The sequence below is a fragment of the Equus caballus genome, chromosome X (genome assembly GCF_041296265.1).
Source record: "Equus caballus isolate H_3958 breed thoroughbred chromosome X, TB-T2T, whole genome shotgun sequence".
Taxonomy (NCBI): Eukaryota; Metazoa; Chordata; class Mammalia; order Perissodactyla; family Equidae; genus Equus; species Equus caballus.
Genome location: NC_091715.1, coordinates 29,627,083 through 29,650,346, shown reverse-complemented (window position 1 = coordinate 29,650,346; position 23,264 = coordinate 29,627,083). Strand labels below are relative to the sequence as shown.

General features: G+C 35.5%; 1 protein-coding gene across 1 annotated transcript in view; it reads right to left on the bottom strand.

Moving 5' to 3' along the window:
- The window catches only part of CFAP47 (cilia and flagella associated protein 47), a 423,229-nt gene that overhangs the window by 271,398 nt on the left and 128,567 nt on the right, over window positions 1-23,264 (bottom strand). Inside the window, exons 27-29 of the mRNA XM_023634518.2 lie at window positions 7,035-7,135; window positions 3,263-3,388; window positions 1,827-2,058 (exon numbers count right to left, since the gene is read on the bottom strand). Coding sequence (XP_023490286.2) covers window positions 1,827-2,058; window positions 3,263-3,388; window positions 7,035-7,135 — 459 coding nt within the window. The remainder of the gene's footprint in view (window positions 1-1,826; window positions 2,059-3,262; window positions 3,389-7,034; window positions 7,136-23,264) is intronic.

Genomic DNA, 23,264 nt, shown 5'->3' with positions numbered 1-23,264 from the left:
AAGTGAAGGAGAGCTGCAAGTATAAGAAAGCAAAATATAGAAAAAGATGAAAACATAAGGCACAATTGAGAGGGATATAAAGGATCAGTCAAGCAGGTCCACCATCACTCTAAAGGGAGACTCAGAAAGAGAAAGACAAACTCTGTATGATTCCACTCATATGTGGAAGATAAACAAACACATGGACAAAGAGAACAGATTAGTGGTTACCAGGAGGAAGGGGGGTGGCAGGTGGGCACAAAGGGCGAAGTGGTGCACCTATAATATGACTGACAAATAATAACGTACAACTTAAATTTCAAAAGGTTGTAAACCATCATAATCTCAATAAAAAAATAGAAAAAATAACATAAGTAAATGCCCAACAATTACTGTGAGTGAGCAAGTAAATAATGACAAGTGAATGAAACAACATATTATACAACAAATTAGCAATGGTTAGTATAGTAAAAAAAATATAGAAAATAAAAATTAAAATCACAGGCTCTATAAAAAACAACAAAAATGAGAATGCTTAACAGCAAAAATTCTGGGACGCATCCAATGTGGAATAAAGAGATAAGTTTATAGACCTGAAAATAATTAAACATATAATCTGAGTTACAGAAAAAGTAAATGATAAAGCAAAAATCAGAATTAAGTGATTTAGAAACACAAAGAAATGGATAAATTAATCCAAGAATTTATTCATTATACGAGACAAAAAAGTAAACTGCTAATATATTATCAGGAAAAAATAAAATTAAAATTATCAAAGAGGAAAAGACTATAAACACATAAACAATAGCACTGCTAGTCACAACTGTTAGATAACGAATTTTAAATGCCCAATGGTTTCTCCTAAACTGAAAATAAATCATTAAAACTTATTCAAAATACATGAAATTTTCAGTAGAATAAACAGCAAAGCTGAAAACTGAAAAGTTATAACAGAATAACTTTTCTAAAAAATTCCCTGGCATCAGATGATTTTATGATAAAACCTGTAAATGTTCAGGGTATCTGCTGCCTTCATTTCCCTCAACATACACAAAGATGACATATTAGCTCATTCACTCCATGAAGCTGATGTTGTCCTGTTAGTTAAAAAACTGAAAAAGTTAGCTCATAGGAAAACTATAGACTTCGCATAACCTAGCTCGCTCCTGAATATAGATGCAAAAATTCTAATAAAGCCCTTCCAGGTACAGAGATCAGTACTCACCCCCACGGTGCCAGCAAGTTACCCCAGGGCTGAGAAAGGAGGTAGAAAGCTCTGAGAATCACTACACCAGCAACATTATAACAAGGGAGGTGCCTAAATTCCTCTTTAAATTAACACAGAATTAAGTGACTTGATACAAGCAATGCAGTTTAACTATTTTAGACATGCTGAGTAATAAAACAACACATGGCAGAGTGAGGCAAACGTATCGTCAAAGAGGAGATGTGTGCTCTCTGTTCTCTAACACTACTGTCTACCTGACTATACTCCAGATCTAGGCCTGCTATTTCATTTATATAGACAAGTGGAGTTTCCAAATCTTTCAAGTTTAAAAGGGCTTTTCCTACCCATAGTTGACACTTTCTCATTTCACAGATGAGGAAACTGAGCTTCAGAGATTTTCAGCGCTTGCCTAAAACCACCAGATATTTCAAAGAAATACAGTACATGTATACTAAAGAGTTTATATTTGCATCATTTTGCTTTTCTGAATAACCTCATAATTTACCAGTTTTGAAGAAATTATTTAATATTGTATTTCACTTAAAACAACCCCAATAAATAGACTATATTTTATTATATGATACAAAACAAGGGATTTAGAGAAACATGCAAGCATCACCTTCTTACAGTTTCTGGAATAGAAAGAGAATGGGGTCCTTCAGCCCAGCCGAAGAGACTGAACCAGGTCTGAGCTGCATTTACAACCTTCTGAAAGAAGTGGTAGGCCTGTGTTCCTGCTTCAGGAAAAAAGAAATCCTCATTTTTCTCCTCCTTTTCCATACGTCTATTGCCTTCTTTCTTTGATGTTCCACTTTTGCCCAAGTTCGATCTTTCATGTATTGTTTCCATTCCTAAAATTCACATTTGGTTGTAAAAAAGGGTTACTTGACCATAGAGAAAAACACTCTGTCAGGAAATCTGTCAGCTCTTGCTCTTTGTATGTATACAAATAGAGCTCATTTATTTGTATACATATCTTCTATATATACAAATCATTCTATGTATATAAATCATAGAAATCACTCTATGCTTTCAAAGAAATTCTATCAATTTACTCTATCTTAAAATAAAGAAAATAGATTTATTTTCAAATACCCAACAGAAATACTTTAAAAATAGAGGAATTTCAATAAAGAAAACTATTACATTTTCTTCCTGCCATGATGGTATGTGAAAACATTCCCCCAAATGGAAATGTGAAATATTTTGACAATTGTTCAGCTTTACTTGTTAGACAGCATTAAACATTAGCTGAAAAATTTATAGAAACAAAATAGTGGTTTCAGATTCAAAATGACTTTCTATCCAAGTGAAACACTTCAATAAAACAAAACATTTTCAAGTTACAGAAATTTTCAAGAATATAAAATGATTTTATAATGTTTCTTTCAAAAATACCTGCCTATGTAATGGCATAAGTACACACTCATTTAAAAACCTCACAATATTTAATTTGGTTTGCTCTATTAAATAAAAAGGAAAATTTTCAACATTATCCATATCCAGAGAAAGGAATATTTGAATAGTTAGTTGCAAATAATATCAAATTCACATATTTATCTGTGTTCATCTCTTTCTAAGGTAGGTGACATTGGATCCACCTAGCTAACTAGGAGATAAAACCCTAGCTAGGCAGTTCCCAAACTGTGGACAGAGGGTACCTGCAATGTCCCAGAAAATTCACAGAGGCTCTGCCAGATATTCAACATTTTAGTTAAATATCACTTCAACACGTGTTGGATATGACACGAACTACTATCCTTAGGTTTGTGGACCAAACCACTTAATAAATGGAACTGCTTGCTACATCTTTTGGCCCAGGGGAAAAGTACTCACACTAAGAATGCCACGAACCAAAAACATTCAAGAATCGCTGTTCTAGATCACTGGAGAGCACTCCCAAAGCAGAGGAGCCACTTAAAACTAATGGCAAATTCATGGTTTTATTCATGGCTTTCTTATTCCCTGAAAAAGTTGAAGTTTTTAATTAAATAATATTAAACAGATCATGTTATGGACTGAGTTTGAGTGGTACATTATATATTTGCCACATACCAACAAATAATTTTTTCCTTGCAGGCTCAGCACCACCAAATTTAGTACGAATAGGAGAAGGTAATTCAGCTTCTCGACAGGAAAGCACAACAGTGTCTCTAGTTTTCACGGGACTGGCATCTCGATCTACAAAGGACACATCGGGTCACAAAAGGTCAAATAAGCATTTGTGAATTCACTCTCAAATAATTTAACCTGAATTTCATAATTTCATATATATGAATGCACATTATAAGTATGTATATATATACATACAGTACCAAATAAAAGAAAAAAGTCTAAATGTCCATTATACATGAAATAAGATGTCAATTAAGAAAAAAAATAACATGAAGGGTGATGTGGTTTTCTGAATTGAATGAACTTTATTTGATAAGGCAATTGTTATGGTATATCAACATTTCAGGAGAATGAACAATGCCCAACTTCAGCATAAATAAGAGACAGAACAAAATTTTGGGAATTATTACATATGGTGCTCAAAATTGAATATAAGAAGAGCATCACTTTAAAAAAGTAGTTTCTTCCTAGTTATTTTTCTGAAATGAAATCCCTGCTTGGTTATGAGCTGAGACCATTTTGCACAGCTTTCAATCTCTATTCCAGTTAGAGTTGCTGTATATATACTAGAGTTTGCCACTGTGGTAATCCAAACCCAACCAAAGGCACTGTTGACCAAGAAAAGGCAGTAGCCCTGACCTAAGGCCAGATTATCTATCTATCTATCTATCTATCTATCTACCTACCTATCTATCTATCTATCTGTCTATCTATCTATCTATCTATCCACTTATGTGTATATACATACACACACACACACATATACACATATTCATAATGTAGTTCGATCAGAAAAGCATGGCCTGCGCAATTAGAAAGATCTAATTTGAAAGCTTGGCACCACAACTCCTGAGCTGTTAAACCATGAGTGTTACACAAGACCTCTGAAATATGTATTTTTATCCACAAAATGAAACCAAAGGTTCTAAGCTCATGAGTTTGTTGTGAGGACTACTTTACAGGCAATAACACATATAAATAAGCTGGTATATACTAAGTTTCTTCCACTCTTTCAAAACAAAGCCATTCAGAATTTGCCAGAGAACCTTTACGCAGTAGATGTGCACATCTCCAGAATGCTACACCACTACAGACTTCATAGAAGTGGGCATTAGAGAACTCAATGATGGAATGATTCATTGTGGATGCATTAGGCAGTATCTTTTCAATTCACCATCAAGTGATAAAAAACTCCTAGTGGGGTACAAACTCACATCTGTACCCTTCAACTAAAGCCAGTGATTCATACAATAGTTTGCTATTGAGTATTTTAATTATAACAAGTAAAACATACTGCTTTCCTTTTGGATATACTTAATATATTTTAAGATTTCACCTTTATTGAACATATCATACTCTAGAGCACAGTAGCTAAGTATGTAGGCTCTAAGTCTCACAAATTTGGTTAGAATTCCCTGGAGCAAGCTGCTCCACCTCTCTACGACTCAGTTTCTTAATCTGTAAAGTGAGATGAACAAGAGTTTCAAACGCAAAGTCGTTGAGAGGACTAAATGAAATAACAAATAGAAGGCACTTAGCAGAGCACTGCATCCCTGGGAAGCACCAAATATATAATATAAATTATTATTATATATACTTCTAAAGATATTTTAGAACATTTAAGAATCACGATGTCTTTCTATAGTATTTACCCAAATGCATGCATTATTTTTAACCAGAAAACTTTACACTCAAACAATCGCATGAACATAAAGATTTCATTCTTTTCTTTTTCCTTTAAAGAGATAGCAATATTTTGTATAGTGATTCCTCATCTTCTGGGAGGATATTGTGAAAAATACAAAAGAGTAGTAAAGCAATAATAACAGTTATATATATAAAACTTCATATATATGTGTTATATATATATACATATAATAGCAATAATAATGAAATATAATAATAATACTTCCTAGTTATTTACAGTCTATGAGTCCTCACAAAAGCCTTTTGAAATAGATAAATAGATATTGTTGGTATCCTGCTACTCGCTCGCCATGGACATTTTGTTTAGTAATAGATGTTTGAGGATCTGAGAATTGAAGAGAAAATCATATGGCAAAACGGTGAGGTTAGAACACAAAATAGAATTTCCACCCATGTCCTGTGACTTTTCATCCACTTCCCTTTCTATTATGTTGTGTTATCTGACATCTTCCCCTCCCTAGTATATTAGAAGAATATAAAAATATAACATCAGGATTCATCAGAAAAATCTTTTAAATTTTCTACAAAATTTGTAATATCTATGTGCTCAGAAGGGACAGTTAGAAAGTTGAGAAAAGACTCAGAGAAGGATGGCAAGTGGAAGCCCAGAGAAAGTATGATGAGAAAGAGAGGGGCAGGGGCGGGGGGTGGTTCAACACTGTAAACGGCTGCTCAGTAGTGAAATAACAGCAGCATGATAGACAAACGTTTCTTCCTCATCCCTGACCTTTCCTTCCTGTTAAAGGGAGCTAAGGCATTGCAATTGCCTAAATTCACCCTTTTTCCTCTTTTGGAACAAGCCTGTCCACTGAGAGGATATAGTCTCCTCTCCTCCCTGGTGTCATCTGGCACACTCCCCCAAAGCAGCTAAGAGGGAGGCAGGAGTTGAAGGGCAAGAGTAAGCCAGGTTAGTTGATTAAGCAAGGTCCCTGGAAAGTGGGATTCAGATAAAGGAGTGGCCTAAGGCAGGAGAGAGTCTTGTCTTCCAGCTTTGTGACAAGAGAGATGATGATTCCAATGCATGCTTTGTATTTGGAAGTTCAGAGTGCTCCTGCCTGATGGTCTCTATTTCTTCTGAAAGTTAAAGAAAAGGTCAATCCCCTGAGACTGAGGCAGAACAGAATTGAATAGGTTTTACAGGAGTGCTAAACATTTGGAGAAGCAGGTGGAGAATATGAGAAAACTGGTTAAAAACACAGAAAAGACCTCCAATTCAACACTGAAACTTCAGGGGTTGACAATCTACACAGATGGAATTTTTTCCCACTCTCCACCCTTCCTCCTCCTCTGAGATCTACACTATCGATTCTCCTCTGTATCTTGCATTTCAAATCTCTCCGTGCTCAGCAGCTTCTCTTCTATTTTTCTTAGCTTCTCTCACCATTTTCCCTGCAGCAACTCCCAATGGGTCTACTGACCACTCTCTTCCCCGCTTTAATTCATCTCACATCCCAACAATTGCTCCTTTTCTAAATCACTGATACTCAAAAACCACAGAAAGTTCCAACCATAACAGAATAAACGATGCAGTGGTGCGGCCCTGTACCTACACTGCCTGCCTTATGTCTCCCATCACACCCCCATGCTTGCTATATTGCCCTTTGCCCACATCATCCTGTTCAAGATCATCATTTCTCAAGCTCTACACAAAGGTCATCTCTTTTATAGTGTCATCCCAGACCCCCAACATCAATCTGCATTAGCCTCTGCACCACCTCCACATTCCCAACACTTCAATCGACTCATAGACAGAGCTTGCATTCAATCTTTTGTATTAATTTATTCATGTACCTTTCACTAGATAGTGACTTCCGGAATTAAGAGACACTGCCATATTCTACTCTCAATGCTAAAGACAGCTGCTGGCAAGGGTAGGAGTTTAATAGACACCTGTTAATTTTCTTTCTTTCTTTATTAGAAAGACATTTTATTTCTAGATGTTGGCCTCAGATAACAAGAACATATACAGAAAGAGTTAAAGAGACCATAGTCATATGTAACTTACCAGCCTTTAAAATAATTTTTTGCTTATCAAGATGAGTTGCCATATATGGGTAAATAGTAAGAATGCAGTTTTCTGCTGTTGCAGTAACTGGAAGTGAAAACCTAAAAGTAAAAACATTGCATTTCAATGAAATAACATTTTCCGATGCAATAAATACAATGAAATATTTTTTAAGTATCCTGGATGCCTTTAATAATTAAGACATGAATTATTCATCATTTTTGTTTCCACCTACTTTGTTTTTCTTAACCACCTACTGTATCTATTTTAATGGTTTAAGAATGCTTACTTTTAAAGTTTTTAACAGAGATAGCAAATTTCACTGTCAAGTGTGCTCTAGAACACAGCTTGTAATTACGCAGGTTCACAAACAGATTCAGGAAATTTTAGAGTTGAGGGAGACTCAGAGTTAACTTACTCATATTCTTCTTCTATAGAATCCCTGACAAATGGTATCTAGCCTAAGATGACACTACCAGGGAAACACTATCAGGGTGTCACTCATGACTCAGAAACAACCCATTTCATATCTGGAGAGCTGTAACTTCAGACATTCTGTTTCAGAGCACAGAGAACAAAACCTACAATCTGATCCCCATTACATTTCTTCAAATATTTAAATACAGTCATTCTATCTTCTCTAAGGTTTCCCTTCTTCAGATTGCAAACATTTAAAATGTTCAGGGTGAAGAGGAACAAAATTTTCCACCCCAAAATGTGTCTCTTTGTCTTCAGGATTATTTTGGGCTGATTATTTTTAAGAACAAAAGACTCAGGAAGAAACTTTGACCTTCCCCCTAACTAACTAACTGCCTAAAAGAATTGAAGACAGAAGGCCTTTTTCAGGAAGGAGTTATCACCACAGAGAATTATAGTATAATATGAACTAGGTATGGTAGACAGGAAGGAACCTAGCAAGGCCCATTTGATCAAAGTCCTCTCCATCGCTCATTGTCTTTGCAAGGCATGGCAAACATTTGTTTACCAAACATTTGCTTTTCCATCTCCATGTGAATTGCCTTCCTCCCCTTTGAAGTCTCAAACCACTACCCCCAACGTCCTCTTTTGTCTTTAGCTGAAGATGGTATTTAAGGTGGTAGCTTTGGCCATTTTGGCAAGTTACTCAGTTTTTCCGGGTTTCTCCCATGTATATGTGTTATTAACTTTAACTTTTTTCTGTTGATCTGTCTCCTGTCAATTTAATTTTTAGACCAGCTGAAAGGACCTAGAAGGGTCCAGGAAAATTTCTTCCTCCCCTACGAAGTGTTCTTTCAACTGCAAGGTCTCCCAATATTTCACATACCCTCTAACTTCTTTAGATGATCCTTTGTTTTCTGTTTGTCCTTTTTTAAATGTGTCTGGAACTGAAAGCAATACTGCAAAAGTTATTCAACCAACTAATAGTACTATTACCTTCCACAACCTGCATACTCTATTTTATGAAAGCATTATGAAACTGTCTTATTTTTACCAGCCACAAAACACTCAGATTATATTGAGCCTGTCTAACTTATGTGACAACTCTGTCCTTGTAAAACCGATTTTTTAATAGAAGTACTATATTTAATATCTATACCACTATAATATTGCCTTATTGGTTTCAGTTCTACATTATAGTACACCAAGATAATTTTAGTCTTGAATCAGCCATCTATCATATTTAGCCCTTCTATCTAGCCTACGGTCACTGGCCAAGGTGAAATGACAAAATCCCATGTTATAATCTAAGTTGATGCAAGTGAAATATAGAATAGGATGAGACTAAGAAAAATTTTGTAGCTGAAATATAATGAGTTGTCAGGGACATTAAAACAAACATATGTTATATATTAATTGATTTTCACTTCAATTCTGCAAATGGTATTTTCCCATAAGGAACACATTGTGTTTCTCTTTATCAACTGATGTTATTGAAATATTATGCAAAATATACATATTCAACATTGTCTGGTTTAACCAACCTTAATGATTCCATTATATCATCCTAAGCATATGTATCACATTGCCCTGTCCAGGATTAATTTGTATTTCTATATGCAACTGTTTTGTCTATATGATGTCTTTTTTAAAATGAAATTTAAAATTCCTTGATAACATGAATCAATGTCTACATATTGCATATTTATGATAACATAGTGATCAGTCAAAATAGCATTAACTGATCAATTCTGTTTAATATTTTTTCAGATTAAATAAAATAGTTTAACCACAGACACCATCATCATTGCTACCTTAGAATCAAAAATGCTATGTTTGTCTTAATGGTGATTACAGAAGGAGAACAAAAAAGGAAAGGAAAAAAGACTGCTCTGGCAAATGCTGTGGATGCTATGCCCTTATGTCCTTATCCCGGACGACGCAAATTCTTGGTGTTGGGCTCCCATCTTCTGGGTGGGCATGGTGGGCTAACTGTAACCTTCTTCGGAGAACCACTGTTGGGCTACTGGAGCTGCCGAAAGCCACAATTGCCTCGGGAATTTATAATCCCCAGGACAGTCCTGTAGCCAATGCCTGTGTGATGTGGAAGCTCGGTAGCCCAGCTCCTTTGCTTCGAATAGGACAAAAACTCTGGGATGTAACTTCATCTGTGGGGAACCCTATGGGATCACGCTGAGTTTGGGACTTGGACCTAAATTTCACATTTATTTGGGATGACTGATTCCCTGTTCTGCTTCTCCTGCCCTCTTACTTGTGTTTTTCCTGGGATCACTTCCTTAATAAATCACATATTCATGAATCCTCATCTAAAAGTCAGCCTGTGCACAGCTCTACCCAAGACAACTACCAAATGATCAAACAAAAGAAGCACTATGACTTGAAACATTTCAAAATGATAAGGAACTAAGGAAAATAAAGTTGAAATAAAATTTCATTCTCAGAATGAAATGAGAATAAATATACTAATTTTTTTCTCTTATAAAACTAGTTTGTTGAAAATGATAATATTTGATTTCAGATGCTCCTCAGAGTAAAGAATAACCAACATATACAAAATTCACTTAACCAAATCCTTCTGCGGAGCACAGGACACAGAAATTGTATAAGTTATATAGCATAGTAATATGGACACTTTATATATTGATATCATTATTATTAAAATACTTTAAAACAGAAAATTTGTAGTTGGTAATACTAATACTCTACATTTTAACAAAAATATTTCTGGGAAACTAGGGCACTTTATGGTACCTTATCAGAGAATAACGGTATTATTTATGGATTCCCTATACCAATCCATATAAGCAGGAACCATTAGTGGTAGAGGAATCACTCTAAAAATACTCAATATTACAGTAACAGTGAAATGAAAAGGCACTCTGACATTATGGCTTTCAATCCCATTTTGGGATTTAAATAGCAATCTTCCGGCATGAGTGATTCAGAATAGTTCCACTGGGCAAAAATCAGGATGGACATTCCTGGTAACAACAGATTGATATGATGCAGATGTTGATGAAAGTAATGGAAACGGGCTTAGACTATGTGGATGCTGCCATGCTGAGCATCTAACATGCATTATTTCATTTACATTTGAGGATACATATTATTAACTTTCTCAGCCTTTGGTTACAATAGCAAGGTCCGGAAAAAGTCAGTAATTAGTTAAAGTCATACAATTAGAAAATAGAGAGCCCAAGTTCAAGTTCAACCTGCCTGAAATAAAGCTATGTTCTTAGCCACTGCATGGAAATAGTTAGTTTCCAGATCTGTCTTTCTGGATATATGCTCACAGTTAGGAAGTGTGGATCAAACCACCAACATGATGATGAATCTAAGCACTTACAAGTTTTTTCACTAGCTTATTTTATCAATTATTAAACAGTACGCATTTTAATACTTCTGGCTGTTCTAATAACGTTAAATTATATAAGTTACTATTAGAAACTGGTTTAAATAAAAGCCTTTTTTGGAAGCTATAAATATTCTTCTAGGTTCTCAGGAAGAAATATTTCAGTAAGCAACATTTACAAAGTCAACATAAACAAATTCTCCTGTTGGACACATGAAAATTCTTAGAGAGGCGGAAAGTTTGCAGTTGCCTACAGAAACAAAAGGTACTGCTGTACCCCAAGGGACAATGCAAAGTGTGAGAAGGAAAAGTCTGGCTACTCCCTACCCCCCAGTGTTTCAGATACAAGTGTCATGCACAAACTACTAATACTTTAGTATGATAAATCAAACAAATAAATACCATAATGCATAGAAAGTCTTATATGGAATGCAAAATCTACTTTTATCCTTTGCCATTTCAGGCTCCCCAATATTCCTGATCAATGATTTCTTCCCTTTCTGTACTTTAAATTTTTCCAAACTCACAGGAGACTTGAAAGACTAGTAACATAAACACATATGTACCCTTCCCCCAGTTCATCAATTACCATTTTGCCACATTCATTCTCTCTCTTTCTCTTTCTCTTCCTCTCTCTTCTTTGATTTGCAATTTATTTTCTTAAAATGTGCATACAAAAATTTATCCCTAAATATTCAACATGTATCCCATAAGAAGAGGAACATTCTTCTATATAGTCACAATTCTATGATCACTACTATCAAATTTAACATTAGTACAAGAGTATTATCTAATTTATAGCTTATATTCAAGAGCTCCAATAATGTCAGTGTCTAAATTGGGATCACCCATTGAATTTACTCTCCTTCAATCCAGGACCGTTCCCTAGCCTCCTTTGGTCCTTTACAGCATTGACATTTTTTGAGTCAAGACTAGTTGTCTGCTTGTCCTCTCATGACTGGATAAGGTTTAAATATTTCTGGCAAGAAAGCTTCATACTTGCTGTGGTGTAGTTCCCATTTAATCCCATCAGAAAGCACAGCAGGTCAGTGTGCTTCATTATTATTGATACTTTGGTTATTTGCTTATGGTAGTGTCCATCAGATGTCTTCTGGCAGCATTTAAAAGATATAATTTACATATAAAATACATCCTTTTAAGACGCATAATTTAGGAGTTTTTAATATATTTACAGAGTTGTGTAACCATCACAACTATCTGATCTTAGAACATTTTTGTCGTCTGTAAATGAAACCCCACATACATTAGTGGGCACTCCCTATTTGCCTCTGTGTTCACAAACCACAATTTTGATATTGAATGGCATGATGGCCACATATAATTCATTAAATAAGATGTAGAAAACCTCATCGTTCATCTCTCTGGTCCTTAGCTAGTAAATAATTCATACTCTAATTACACATCTCTAATTCTTTCCCCATCAATAGTGAAGATAAGAGACTCTTATGCTTGTCATCTCATACAATTTTACAGTTGAAACTTTGAAGCTTCATGTTAAACCCTTGTGATACATGGCCTGGTAATTAAGTATTTTATCACTTTCCAATGGCATGTGAAGTGCTGCGATGGCCTGCCAACAATATGTCAAACACCATGAGTAATATTATGATATTATTTATATCTTTCTCATCTTAACTAAGGTTCTGCTCCTATCTGTACTATTTAAAGGCAGATCTTACATTCTAAAAGGAGCCCTATTGAACACAGTTTTAGTTCATAGAGAGATGAGCAGAGAAAGAAGGAGGAGTGGGGCTGCAAGCTGTGATTTTTGGAAGCAAGTCTCTTTAGTCTTAATATGGTTGTCTGTCCAAACCTTTTCCGACAAGGCAGCTAGAAAATTACAAAACTGCATGTTGGAAAAACTGGCAGTGGCTATGAAGGGTTAAAAGACGAGTTTACTGCTAACACTGTTTTGTATTAATGATCTTGATTTCTATTTATAGGGCTGAATAAAGTGAGAAAAAGGAGAAGGAGAAGAAAATTTCTGGGTCAACCCTGTGAAAATGCTTTTCATCGTAAAACCCACTACCACCAACATCACCAAGAAATAACGTGATTCTCACTTATTTGTTTTTCAACAGCCATTCTTCAGTGGAGAGAAAAGGAGTAAAGTTATAGCTGTTCTTCTGGGCATTGCAATGACCCACAATACATGTTATCTGCAGTCCATCAGGAAACTGTTATTGATGAACATTAATAATTCTAGCAAATATGTGCTATTCACCAAGTTAGTGACTTAAAAGAGATTTTAGGTTTGGTTTAAATGTGCATAAATCCATCGAAGTATGTTTCATATGTGCCTGTATTCCACTGATTTGTATCACAGCAAAGTAAGGTAGAGAAATCTTTAGATCACATGAGAGATCCATAGATAGCCATCAAGTATAGAAATATATGTTCATGCAGCAATATTTTAAATATATATCACTTCTTTTTACACGAATCATCTCATTTTCAGTCTGCTCAACAATCTGGAAATAATCCTGCAATTTATGCAAACCATTTTGAAATCGCAAAATCTCTCTTTACGGCCTATTTTCATAATTTTAAATCATTACCTTTGATTAATATATATCAATATATTTGATTTTTAATTCAGTGTTCTTATGGGAAAATAATATAGCTTTCAAACACAGCTTAAAATGGGGTTTCCAGGAAGGAATTGTGGCAAAAAGCAAAATTTAACACCATTGAAATATGTTTATATTTGGAAAAATTAAATATATATTCACATATGGACATATTTGTGCATATAATAGATATGTATTCTATTAATGTATAAACTATTATCTATTTATGTTTTCACAAAGGTATATAAATTTGCTATATCTCAAAAATACACAGAAAATTTTAAAATTTAATCAGAAAAAAATACAGAGTACTTTAACACAGTAAACGGCACTACCTTCACTCCCAAAAAGCAGAACTGCTAAATATGGTGGCTTACTCTATAATGAAATCAATGTAATGACGTCTTAACAAAGTTGAGATAAAAAATTATTTCTAAGTTGGGTCAATCATTAGCTGTTCTGCTGCTCGCATCTTTATATATTTAATGGCTAATTCCAAAATACTTAGAGCTGAAGCTCTAAGTATTAGATACTTTATACGGGTCAACATTTGCAAGTTGATAGAACCAAACACTTCAACTCTCTTCATGATGACATGAACTCATATAAAACAATAACCTCATCTTCATTAAATCATTCTTAGACTGCTATAGTGCACTTTCCTTTAGAAGACAACCATGATCTAGCAAAAACACAGGCTGGGTAATTTTTACAGGTTATTTTCATTGTATGTCTTAGAAGATTTCAGGATACATATATTTTTAATGAACATAAAAAAGAAGGGACCTGTAGGATTGGAAACATCTGGAATCAATCTATTCTAAGGAAGGGGTTTTTATAAACAGATAATAACACAGACTAAGATCAGAGTTGGTCAGGTTGAAGCCATCGATTCTGTGCCATGATGGAACTTCCTCTAATAGAATTCCTTGTGAAAAATCATTTCCCCAACCATCTGGCCAAAGGCCTGAAATCCCACTGAAAAATGTATTCTCATTGGTTAGAGCAACGCAATCCAGAAGAATATTTGTTGATTATAAGTTATTAGCTTGAAGGTTAAATATTAACACCTAAGCAAGGGGACACTTATTACAGATTAATTAGGATACAATGAAATGATCACAGGGGCATGGGAAACCAGGAGATGGTCTGGCACCACTTTCACAGGGAATATGGTTGCAGGGGGTGGGTTAGCTGGGGACTCCGGCAATAGAGAAGTGGTTCAGAAGGAGAGGGAGAAGTAAATTAACTAGGAACTACAATGTACTAAGTACAGCATAAAACACTCTTACCTCATTCATATTCCAAAGTTAGACTCTCTCTTTCAGAATACTCCCATTGGATGTAAATCCAGTGATAGGAAGACAGAAAAGGTTTCTTTGAGTTGCATTGTTTTCTTCCTTTCCAAAAAGAGGTAAATGAAACTCATGCAAAGGTATCTCCACAATACCAACAACAGACTTGGAGCGGTAAAACTACCGACAGGTTTCGATAATCTATGAAAATGCTTCCTAATTTGTAGGCTGCAGATCCTTACAAAGCAGCACAGGGTATGCAGGCACTAAAGAATAATTTGCCTAACACATGTTTGAGAAAATAAACTTACAGATTACAGTATGTGCTCCAATAATAATTAAAACAAATACTTTAAAGTGTTACTGAATTTAGGGTAACTTTTGGTAATGTTTCCTCAAAAAAAGAGAGTAAAATATAAGTACTCTCATGTAGAGGGTCTAGTAAATGGCTGGACTTAAAAAGTATGAAACCATTGCTCTTCAGCTTGAATATACTCTAAATCAGAGCACACTAGTCTCCCATTAGTTTACAAGACTGAGACAAAGATCATTTAGAGTGCAAGAAAGATAAATGTCACATTATACCCTAAAGTAGAATCCTGAACTACTATTTTCATGTCAGCATGGAAGAAAGGAATTCAACTTGCGGCCATTGATGCTTCTTTATGAAGGCGTATCTAGTACTAACGGGAAACACTATGTCCAGCAAGATCCGGGAAAAGATCAGATTCCAAGACCTACAAACACCCATATGCTGGCTAAAAAATGTACTTGGAGACGGATTCTCATAGTTACAGGGCATATGTTATTAAGATCATAGGGTGAACATTTGCTGCTGGATTTGGAAATTAGAAAATAAAACCCTTAAAATATAATAACCCTGAGGTAAACAGTTGTCAAGAGAACAACAGTGTGAGAGTGGGAGGAAAGAAAGGCATTAAAGAGAGTATAAAGCATAACAAATTTGCACGGTCATTTCAATAAGTTGACTGATAAGGTTGGGAGCTTTACTAATGACTACAAGGGCTATATTCGAGAGATTAGTAGGGTATAGGATACTTCATTAACAAATAAAAGTAAAGAAATATTCAATTACACAAAACCAACTAGAGCAAGCTACAAAGATTGTGACAATGTAGCACCCAATTTACATTTATATATGCTGCTTTTCAACTTTCTTTCATTTTAAAGGTTTGTTGATATCCTACATTGCCACCAGTCACCACGTCTTTATATTTATTCAATCAAAATCACTCTTTCTTTCCCATTCATCACTTTTTTTCATTCTAACTACCACCACTGTGGTTCTGCACCTCTTCACAGCATCAGTTTGGGAAAACTTGTTTATTGGTCTCTTTACTTCTGGCCTTTGTGTATTCAGTCACCTATCATAAATATCTTCTCTCTTTCATCTAGCTAAAGCTTCTTAAAGGCAAAGACCAGCGCACAGCACATAAAAGATACTTGGAAGTTTTGACTGCATACATGAGTGGGTAGGTGGATGGATGGATGGATGGACGGATGGAGCGATTGACATCCTCAGTCAAGATCCATTTGAGCTAACGGAAAAGACTACTTCATAGCCGTGATCAGGGACTCCACAAGTATAATATTCAATCCCTAACTGTCATAGGTTCGGTTCGTTGAAAAAAGACAGTCTGGGGTTTAAGAGGTTCATTAGGATTAACACCTGTGTGAGGAAGGGGGAAGAAGCAGATTGGAGAAGAAGAGCAAGAAGAAGGGGCAGGGCTGCAGGGTGTGGAGAACAGCATGATGGGAACATCTATGTAGGCTCAATAAGGCCTTGGCCAACTGGGCAAGGAGACCTGGATTGCCCTTCAGTTTCTGACACTGGGCTGAAATGCCCGGCCCTCTAAACCTGCCTCAGTCAGTCGGGAAATGTAGGGTTGCCAGGTCGGGTGTAACCTTAGGCCAAGTGGTACTCTGAAGCTAAGACAGATCCTGTAGCAGCCGACAAACGGAGGCAGTCAGTTGAGCTCACTCCACATGGCTGGGCAGCAAATCCTACCTTGAAGGGGCACTATGAGGTGCAGTTCCACGTACTTCACGCTAATCAACCCACTTTGATCTCGATGTCTAATTCAGAAAAGCCTAACAGGTAAGATCACGTAGTCTAGTAAGCTGTAAAACTGCTAACCCAAAACTCTTGGTGTGTTTGACAAGAGAGAAGATGCACATTGGTCAATACACCATTTAAGCAGCCCTGCTTAAGTAAGGAGAGACTGAATGGCAGCCAAGGACTTCATATTCCCCCCAAAGCTGTGAAGCCCTTTGGAGAGCACAGAATCTTGTGGCACTTGCTGGAATTCTACTGACTATAAATGTGAAATTCCCTTCTTAGTCAATTTTCCTCATGCCCAGCTCTTATTCATTAGTATGAATTCAATGTATATGTCACACATCACTCATCTTTTGCAATCAGTATTATTTGAGTACCTAACCACCAAGGCGATGCAGTCTGATATTTAAAGTTATGGTTTTAACAAGTGGGAACCACCTGAATGCAAGTAGACAATACTTTTATTTTGAAAGTAAGGGCATGACTTCATCCTCCAAGATTTATTACAATGACATTCATCTTTAAATAAAATCCAAGCATTTAAATGATGAATTTTAAGCAGTCTGTTGAAATTCTGAAACACCACTACTAAAGCATTTTTTATTTCAGTTTCTATTTGATTGGAATACTGAAAATGTTCAGGCTATAGGTAAAAGTCAAAGAAATTTAAATAGTGAAGTTATATAAAATTAAGGATATTAAAATAAGATAAATACATTTAATAGAAGTAATTAAATGAGAAATGGATGCAATACTGTTACTTATAAGTTGAATATAAATTTGTAGACAAAAAGATATTCCAATTAGTTGTACCATATTCTGCCTTTCTTTATAATTTGAGGGAAGTAAGTAAATTTTGCTTTCTAATAACACCTTCTGTAAGCATAAAGCATAAGTTTGAATATCACCTATCTACTGTGAAATGCCCAAAATTACAGAGAGCAATAGTCATAGAGAACTAATGGCTGTAGAAATTAAACCAGACTGTGACTGGAAAGAAATATACATGAGATCTCCAGGGCATCAGTGATGTTCTATTCCTGACCAGAGCGGTAGAAACAAGAGTTTTTACTTTACAATGATTTGTTAAGACACGCAAATTAGTTTCACATAGTTTTATCTATATTGTTTCAAGAAGGAAAAAAAACTTTCAGAACAAGCCAAACAATTAATCAAAAAAGCAATCTGTAAACTAAATGCCCTCATATTGAGACTGCTATAGTAGCTGAAAATTATCACTGTGAAAGTATCATTTCCACTGAGTACAAATTTAGAAGTGATTGGCAATCTCTTTGCAAATGTGGAATCAATGCTGGCAGTTAGAAATTGGGAATGTTAGCACAAATATCTCCCCACATTATCTCCAAACCAAGATTATAATCAGCAAAGACAGCAGGAGGCAACCTTTAGTGGTCAAGAGAAAAAAACCCAATATGCCATCCTATGAAGTATCTGAACAAACTTCTTTTCATTAATAATAGATCAATAATACCAATATACCTGTTTGGAGGAAGTTGAAATGCAGAATGAACAAACCTAGAAGTCAGAGTATATTTAAAAACAAATCCAAGGGTTCAATACAAACACAAAAGGATGAACATATCTGAGCAGGAAAAGGATAATTCAGGGAAGTTGGGGCCAGCATGCAGCCATGCCACCCTCTTGCACGTCGATCCTACTGAAACAACTACCAAGCCTGCTTGCGGAAAGTGGCCATCAGCGTCAGGGCCTTCTGGGCCTTGCAGACCTTCTGGCAAAGAAGGCCAAATCTGCAGTTGCCTGAAGGGCCTGACTTTATGAAATGCAATTGGAACACCAAGAATGGTTTATAGAACATAAAAAGACTTAAAATTTAATAAAATATTGAAAGTACTACTTGGGTCAGAGTCTGCTGTTGCCCAGAACCATCTTCTTTATAGAAGCAGAATCCCCTCCCCAAGTGTTGGCAGGACACACAGCCATGCAGGTACACACTCTTGCACCTAGGCACACACATGGGACTAAGCTAGGGTCAGTGACACATTAGCAAAGGGGATGAGTGTGTTTTCCCGTTCATCTCCTTAAAAATTTTTGTCTTTCACCCCCTGTATTATATTCCATTAGCCTGAAAACGACAATAGCAGGAAGCCACCTCAGAAGTTGCATGTTAAAAATGATAGAGCTGGGGGGGTCAGCCCCGTGGCCCAGTGGTTAAGTTCGCGTGCTCCGCTGCAGCCACCCAGGGTTTCGCTGGTTCGGATCCTGGGCACGGACATGGCACCGCTCATCAAGCCATGCTGAGGTGGCGTCCCACATGCCACAACTAGAAGGACCCACAATTAAAAATACACAACTATGTAGTGGGGGGATTTGGGGAGAAAAAGGAAAAATAAAATCTTTAAAAGAAAAAAATTTTAAAAAGTTAAAAAAATGATAGAGCTGCCCCATAAGCCCCAGACTGCTATCCTACTCAATTCTGTTGTGTGACATATGTGCAAAAAGTACCCCCCACAGATTAATAGTCATAATGTTACATTACCTTAAAAACAATCCATATCTATACACCACACATACTTCTCTATACACATATACATACATAGAGTTGCACGAATTTGTGTAATCAAAGATACTATACAAAAAGATACCACATTTTTAAGACATCATGTGACCATGTGTGTGGAATTAAAAGGTGGAGAAGTTAACTATTAATAGTATTTTTGAAGTTTTTGCATGGCTTGGATTGTTATAATGAGCATGCATTCCTTTTTGTTATTTAAATGTCTGATTTTCTATGCATAAAGCAAATATTGCAATCAAATATTATAATCCTGTCTGGAAGAGGCATGCTAAAAATACTTTTAAAAATACTAGAAAGGGACCCAAAGTTGCCAGGTGCACCCTACACAAATACTGAATTATGCACTGAGTAAAACAATAATTAGAATCAGCTTTCATTATTCCTCATTTCCTTTTTATTGTATTGAATGCTTTAAAAATAATATAATTTCAATTTGTGATTGTCAATGTCCTATTATTTTAATGAGAGTAAGTATAACAAGTTTTATTATGTATCAAAAATGCTTTTGAATCCATAACAATGTTGACAAAATGCTACTATATGTACAAAAGAGGGATAAAATTAAGAGCTGTAGATTTTCAGTTTTAAACAACAAATCTGTACATTTTAAAATCTATTTTGCCACCAGCAAAATGTCCAATATATTTGTAATTAAGACTATGGGCTTTATCTCTAAAGTTAGAATGGAATGACTAACAGGTATCAGTGAAAAAGGTAGAAATTATAATTTATTGTTGAAACTCCCTATTAATGCATTAATTTATCTGTATATGCAAGTCCTTACTGTACATGTTTAACGTCAGAACATATATATAATCCAGGACCTTAAAACCAACAACGTACCAAATAAAACAAGAATGTGACAGGCTATTTTTAAGAAAAGGCCAAGAATGCTATGAAACCGTATCTTGCTCATGATTAGGAAAACTACAAATTTGTATTGGTTTAGAGTGAGCAACTAAATCAGGCAAGACCCCGGAGTCCATGTGCCAAGAAATTCATAGAGCAGACACTTCAGTGGCAGCTTTGCTGCTAATGACACTGAAGCTTCTGAACCCCAGCCAATCGCAAATTTGTAGGATCACTGCTCCTGATGTCATTAGAACTACATTAACTATGTTTTCTGGATACACAATCATGTTTCATATGGAAAAAAGAGTGATATTCCAAATATTTATCTTTGAAATATTGCCACTTTGTAAATATTGAAGGAATGAATGAATGAGAAAAAAATCTACTTGAGAAACAAGAAGCCTTTTCATGGACAAAGGGGCTAAAATATATTGGAAGCACAAGTTTTTGGTGGTAGGGAATGACCGGCTGACCTCATCACTGTTCAAAAGTCATGGCTGTTGTATTCTTTCACTAGCTCAGAATCACGCAATGGCTCCTCATTTCAATCAGGGTAAAAGTCCAAATCCTTACAATTTGCCTCAAAGGCCCTAAACAGTTCGGTACTGCTGTTACCTCTCCAGCCCTTTCTCCTAAATCCCTCCCTTTGCTCATTCCACTTAGGTTGCACAGGCCTCTTTGTAAGCACCCACCTTGATGATCTTCCACCAGCCATTCCCTTGATCTGAAAGGATATTCCCAAATATATTTCTAACCCTACCCTCTCCTTGGAATCTCTTCTTAGATCCCATCCTCTTAAGGGAAGCTCTCCTTATCACCCTATGTCACACTGAGATCTAGTCACTCGCTTTCTGGCACCCCCCCATGACCTTACCCTGCTCTTGATCTTTTTCCTGAAGCCTCCATCAATTATCACATACCTTACACTTTGTTATATTTACTGTTTGTTGTCTGTTTCCCCTGCTAGACCTAAGCTCCACAGGGCAGGGATCATGTTGTGATGTAACCCCCCGATGCAACTCCAGCACTTAGAACAGTGTCTAGTAGGTATCTGGTTCATGGTAGACATTCAATAAATATTTGTTGAATAAAAGAATGAATGAATGAATGCCTCAATCTTTACTCACAATATCAGACTGTTCATTGATAATAGCGTTAAAGACATTTGCATGACCAAATTGGAAACTCACTTTGAATGTTCAAGGCCATCCTTGACTTCGGGCTGTGCTAAATTGAATACCTAGACATTCTTATTTTTCAGCTCCAGTTTAAATGTCTATCAGTTACCCAAAGCAGATGTCATTATAGGCATATTATAATTTCCAAAATTCTATCTTCTCCTTCGTTATTTTATATTGATGACTTCATTTTAAAGGGACTTGGGGACAACCTGCAGACATTTTAGAAGTTCACTAATTTTATTAACAATCAGTTAACATCTCTTCTTCAAGGTAGGCTATTTCTTAGGATGCTTTCTACAAATTTTATCTACGTAAGGAAATTCCTGTTATTCTATTCAGGGGTTATTTCTTGATCCATTCCCTAATTTTAGAGAGTACAGCCTATTTAATATCTGTAGCTTAAAACATACTTAATATTATATTATTATAAACTGAATTCTTTGGCGCATACAGGCAATACAGAAACTAAAATGCTAAGTTTAGGGAAAAAAAACAGGAAACATTCTAGATAAGAAGTCATTTTAGTCAGGTAATTAATGGAGATATATATATATATTCCTTCTCTCTCACACATACACACACAAACATATACACATCCCTACATCATTGCCTCATAGGCCAAAAGTAAAAATGAGGAAAGTCACAGTGGCTAGTCCCATGGCTGAATGCTTAAGTTCACGCGTGCTGCTTCGGCAGCCTAGGGTTCTCTGGGTTGGATCCTAAGCGTGGACCTAACACCGCTCATCAAGCCATGCTGTGGTGGTATCCCACATAAAAGAACTAGAATGACCTGCAACTAGCGTATACAACTATGTACTGGGGCTTTGGGGAGAATAAAAATAAAGGAAGATTGGCAACATATGTTAGCTCAGTGCCAATCTTCCTCACCAAAAAAAAGTATACTTTAAAAAAACATAAAAAGAAACACACTTGCCAGAAACTTAAAAAAAGTAATAATAAGAAGAAAAGTCAGGAAGAAAAAAGCTGAATTGACAAGAACATAAGATAATAAGTTAGCCTAGAATAGAGGTTGATTCATAAAGCAACAGTGAAAGGAGTTATATTTTACTATTGCATCCCTTGACTCTCTCAAAAATCATTCTTAATATCATTTAAAATATTTTATAAACAAACACAAAAATCCTTCATAAAATGCTAAACTTCTAAAATAAGCCACAGTTTGTTTCAATAATAAGTGCATGCTTCTTTGATTTTTTTTTGTAGAAAAAGAAAATATTTTAATTTTTACAAGGAATGTGTGTTCTCCATTTTGAAATTTTATTGACATGAAATGTACAATTTCAAAAGAGCATTTAAGCAGTTGTTTTGATACTGAATTTCAATTTAATATGTTGATTTGAAGCCTTTTGCAAACACTATTAATTTAAAATATCTAAAAGAGTTGTATAATATCTTCTAAGTATTCATATATAATAAATTTATTGTCAAAAATCATCTTCTGCTTACTGATGGTAGTTGTAACACGGACTTTTTCAGTGAAACTGTAAACATTCACTAATTTATGCTATAACTACAGAGACAATGTATGAGTTTTTACCTCATCAATTAATTAATACATCATAAAAACAAATGAGTAATATCCCAGTTTTTATTGGGTACAATTTAATTGTCATTACTGTATGTTAAATGTGGAGTCATTAATGAGCATGTGTGTGTGAAAGAGAGAGAGGGAGACAGAGAGACAGAGTGGGAAAGGAGGAAAATATACCATCTCTTTTTCTTATTCTTGGAAAGTCTACATATGACATATGAGAGTGTTACTCTCAAAAATATTATACCTATAATAAAAATCTCTATAGGATTCTATACAATCTAAGTGGTATTAAAACAAGGTGACTAAGTGCATAATCTTTGGAAAGAGAA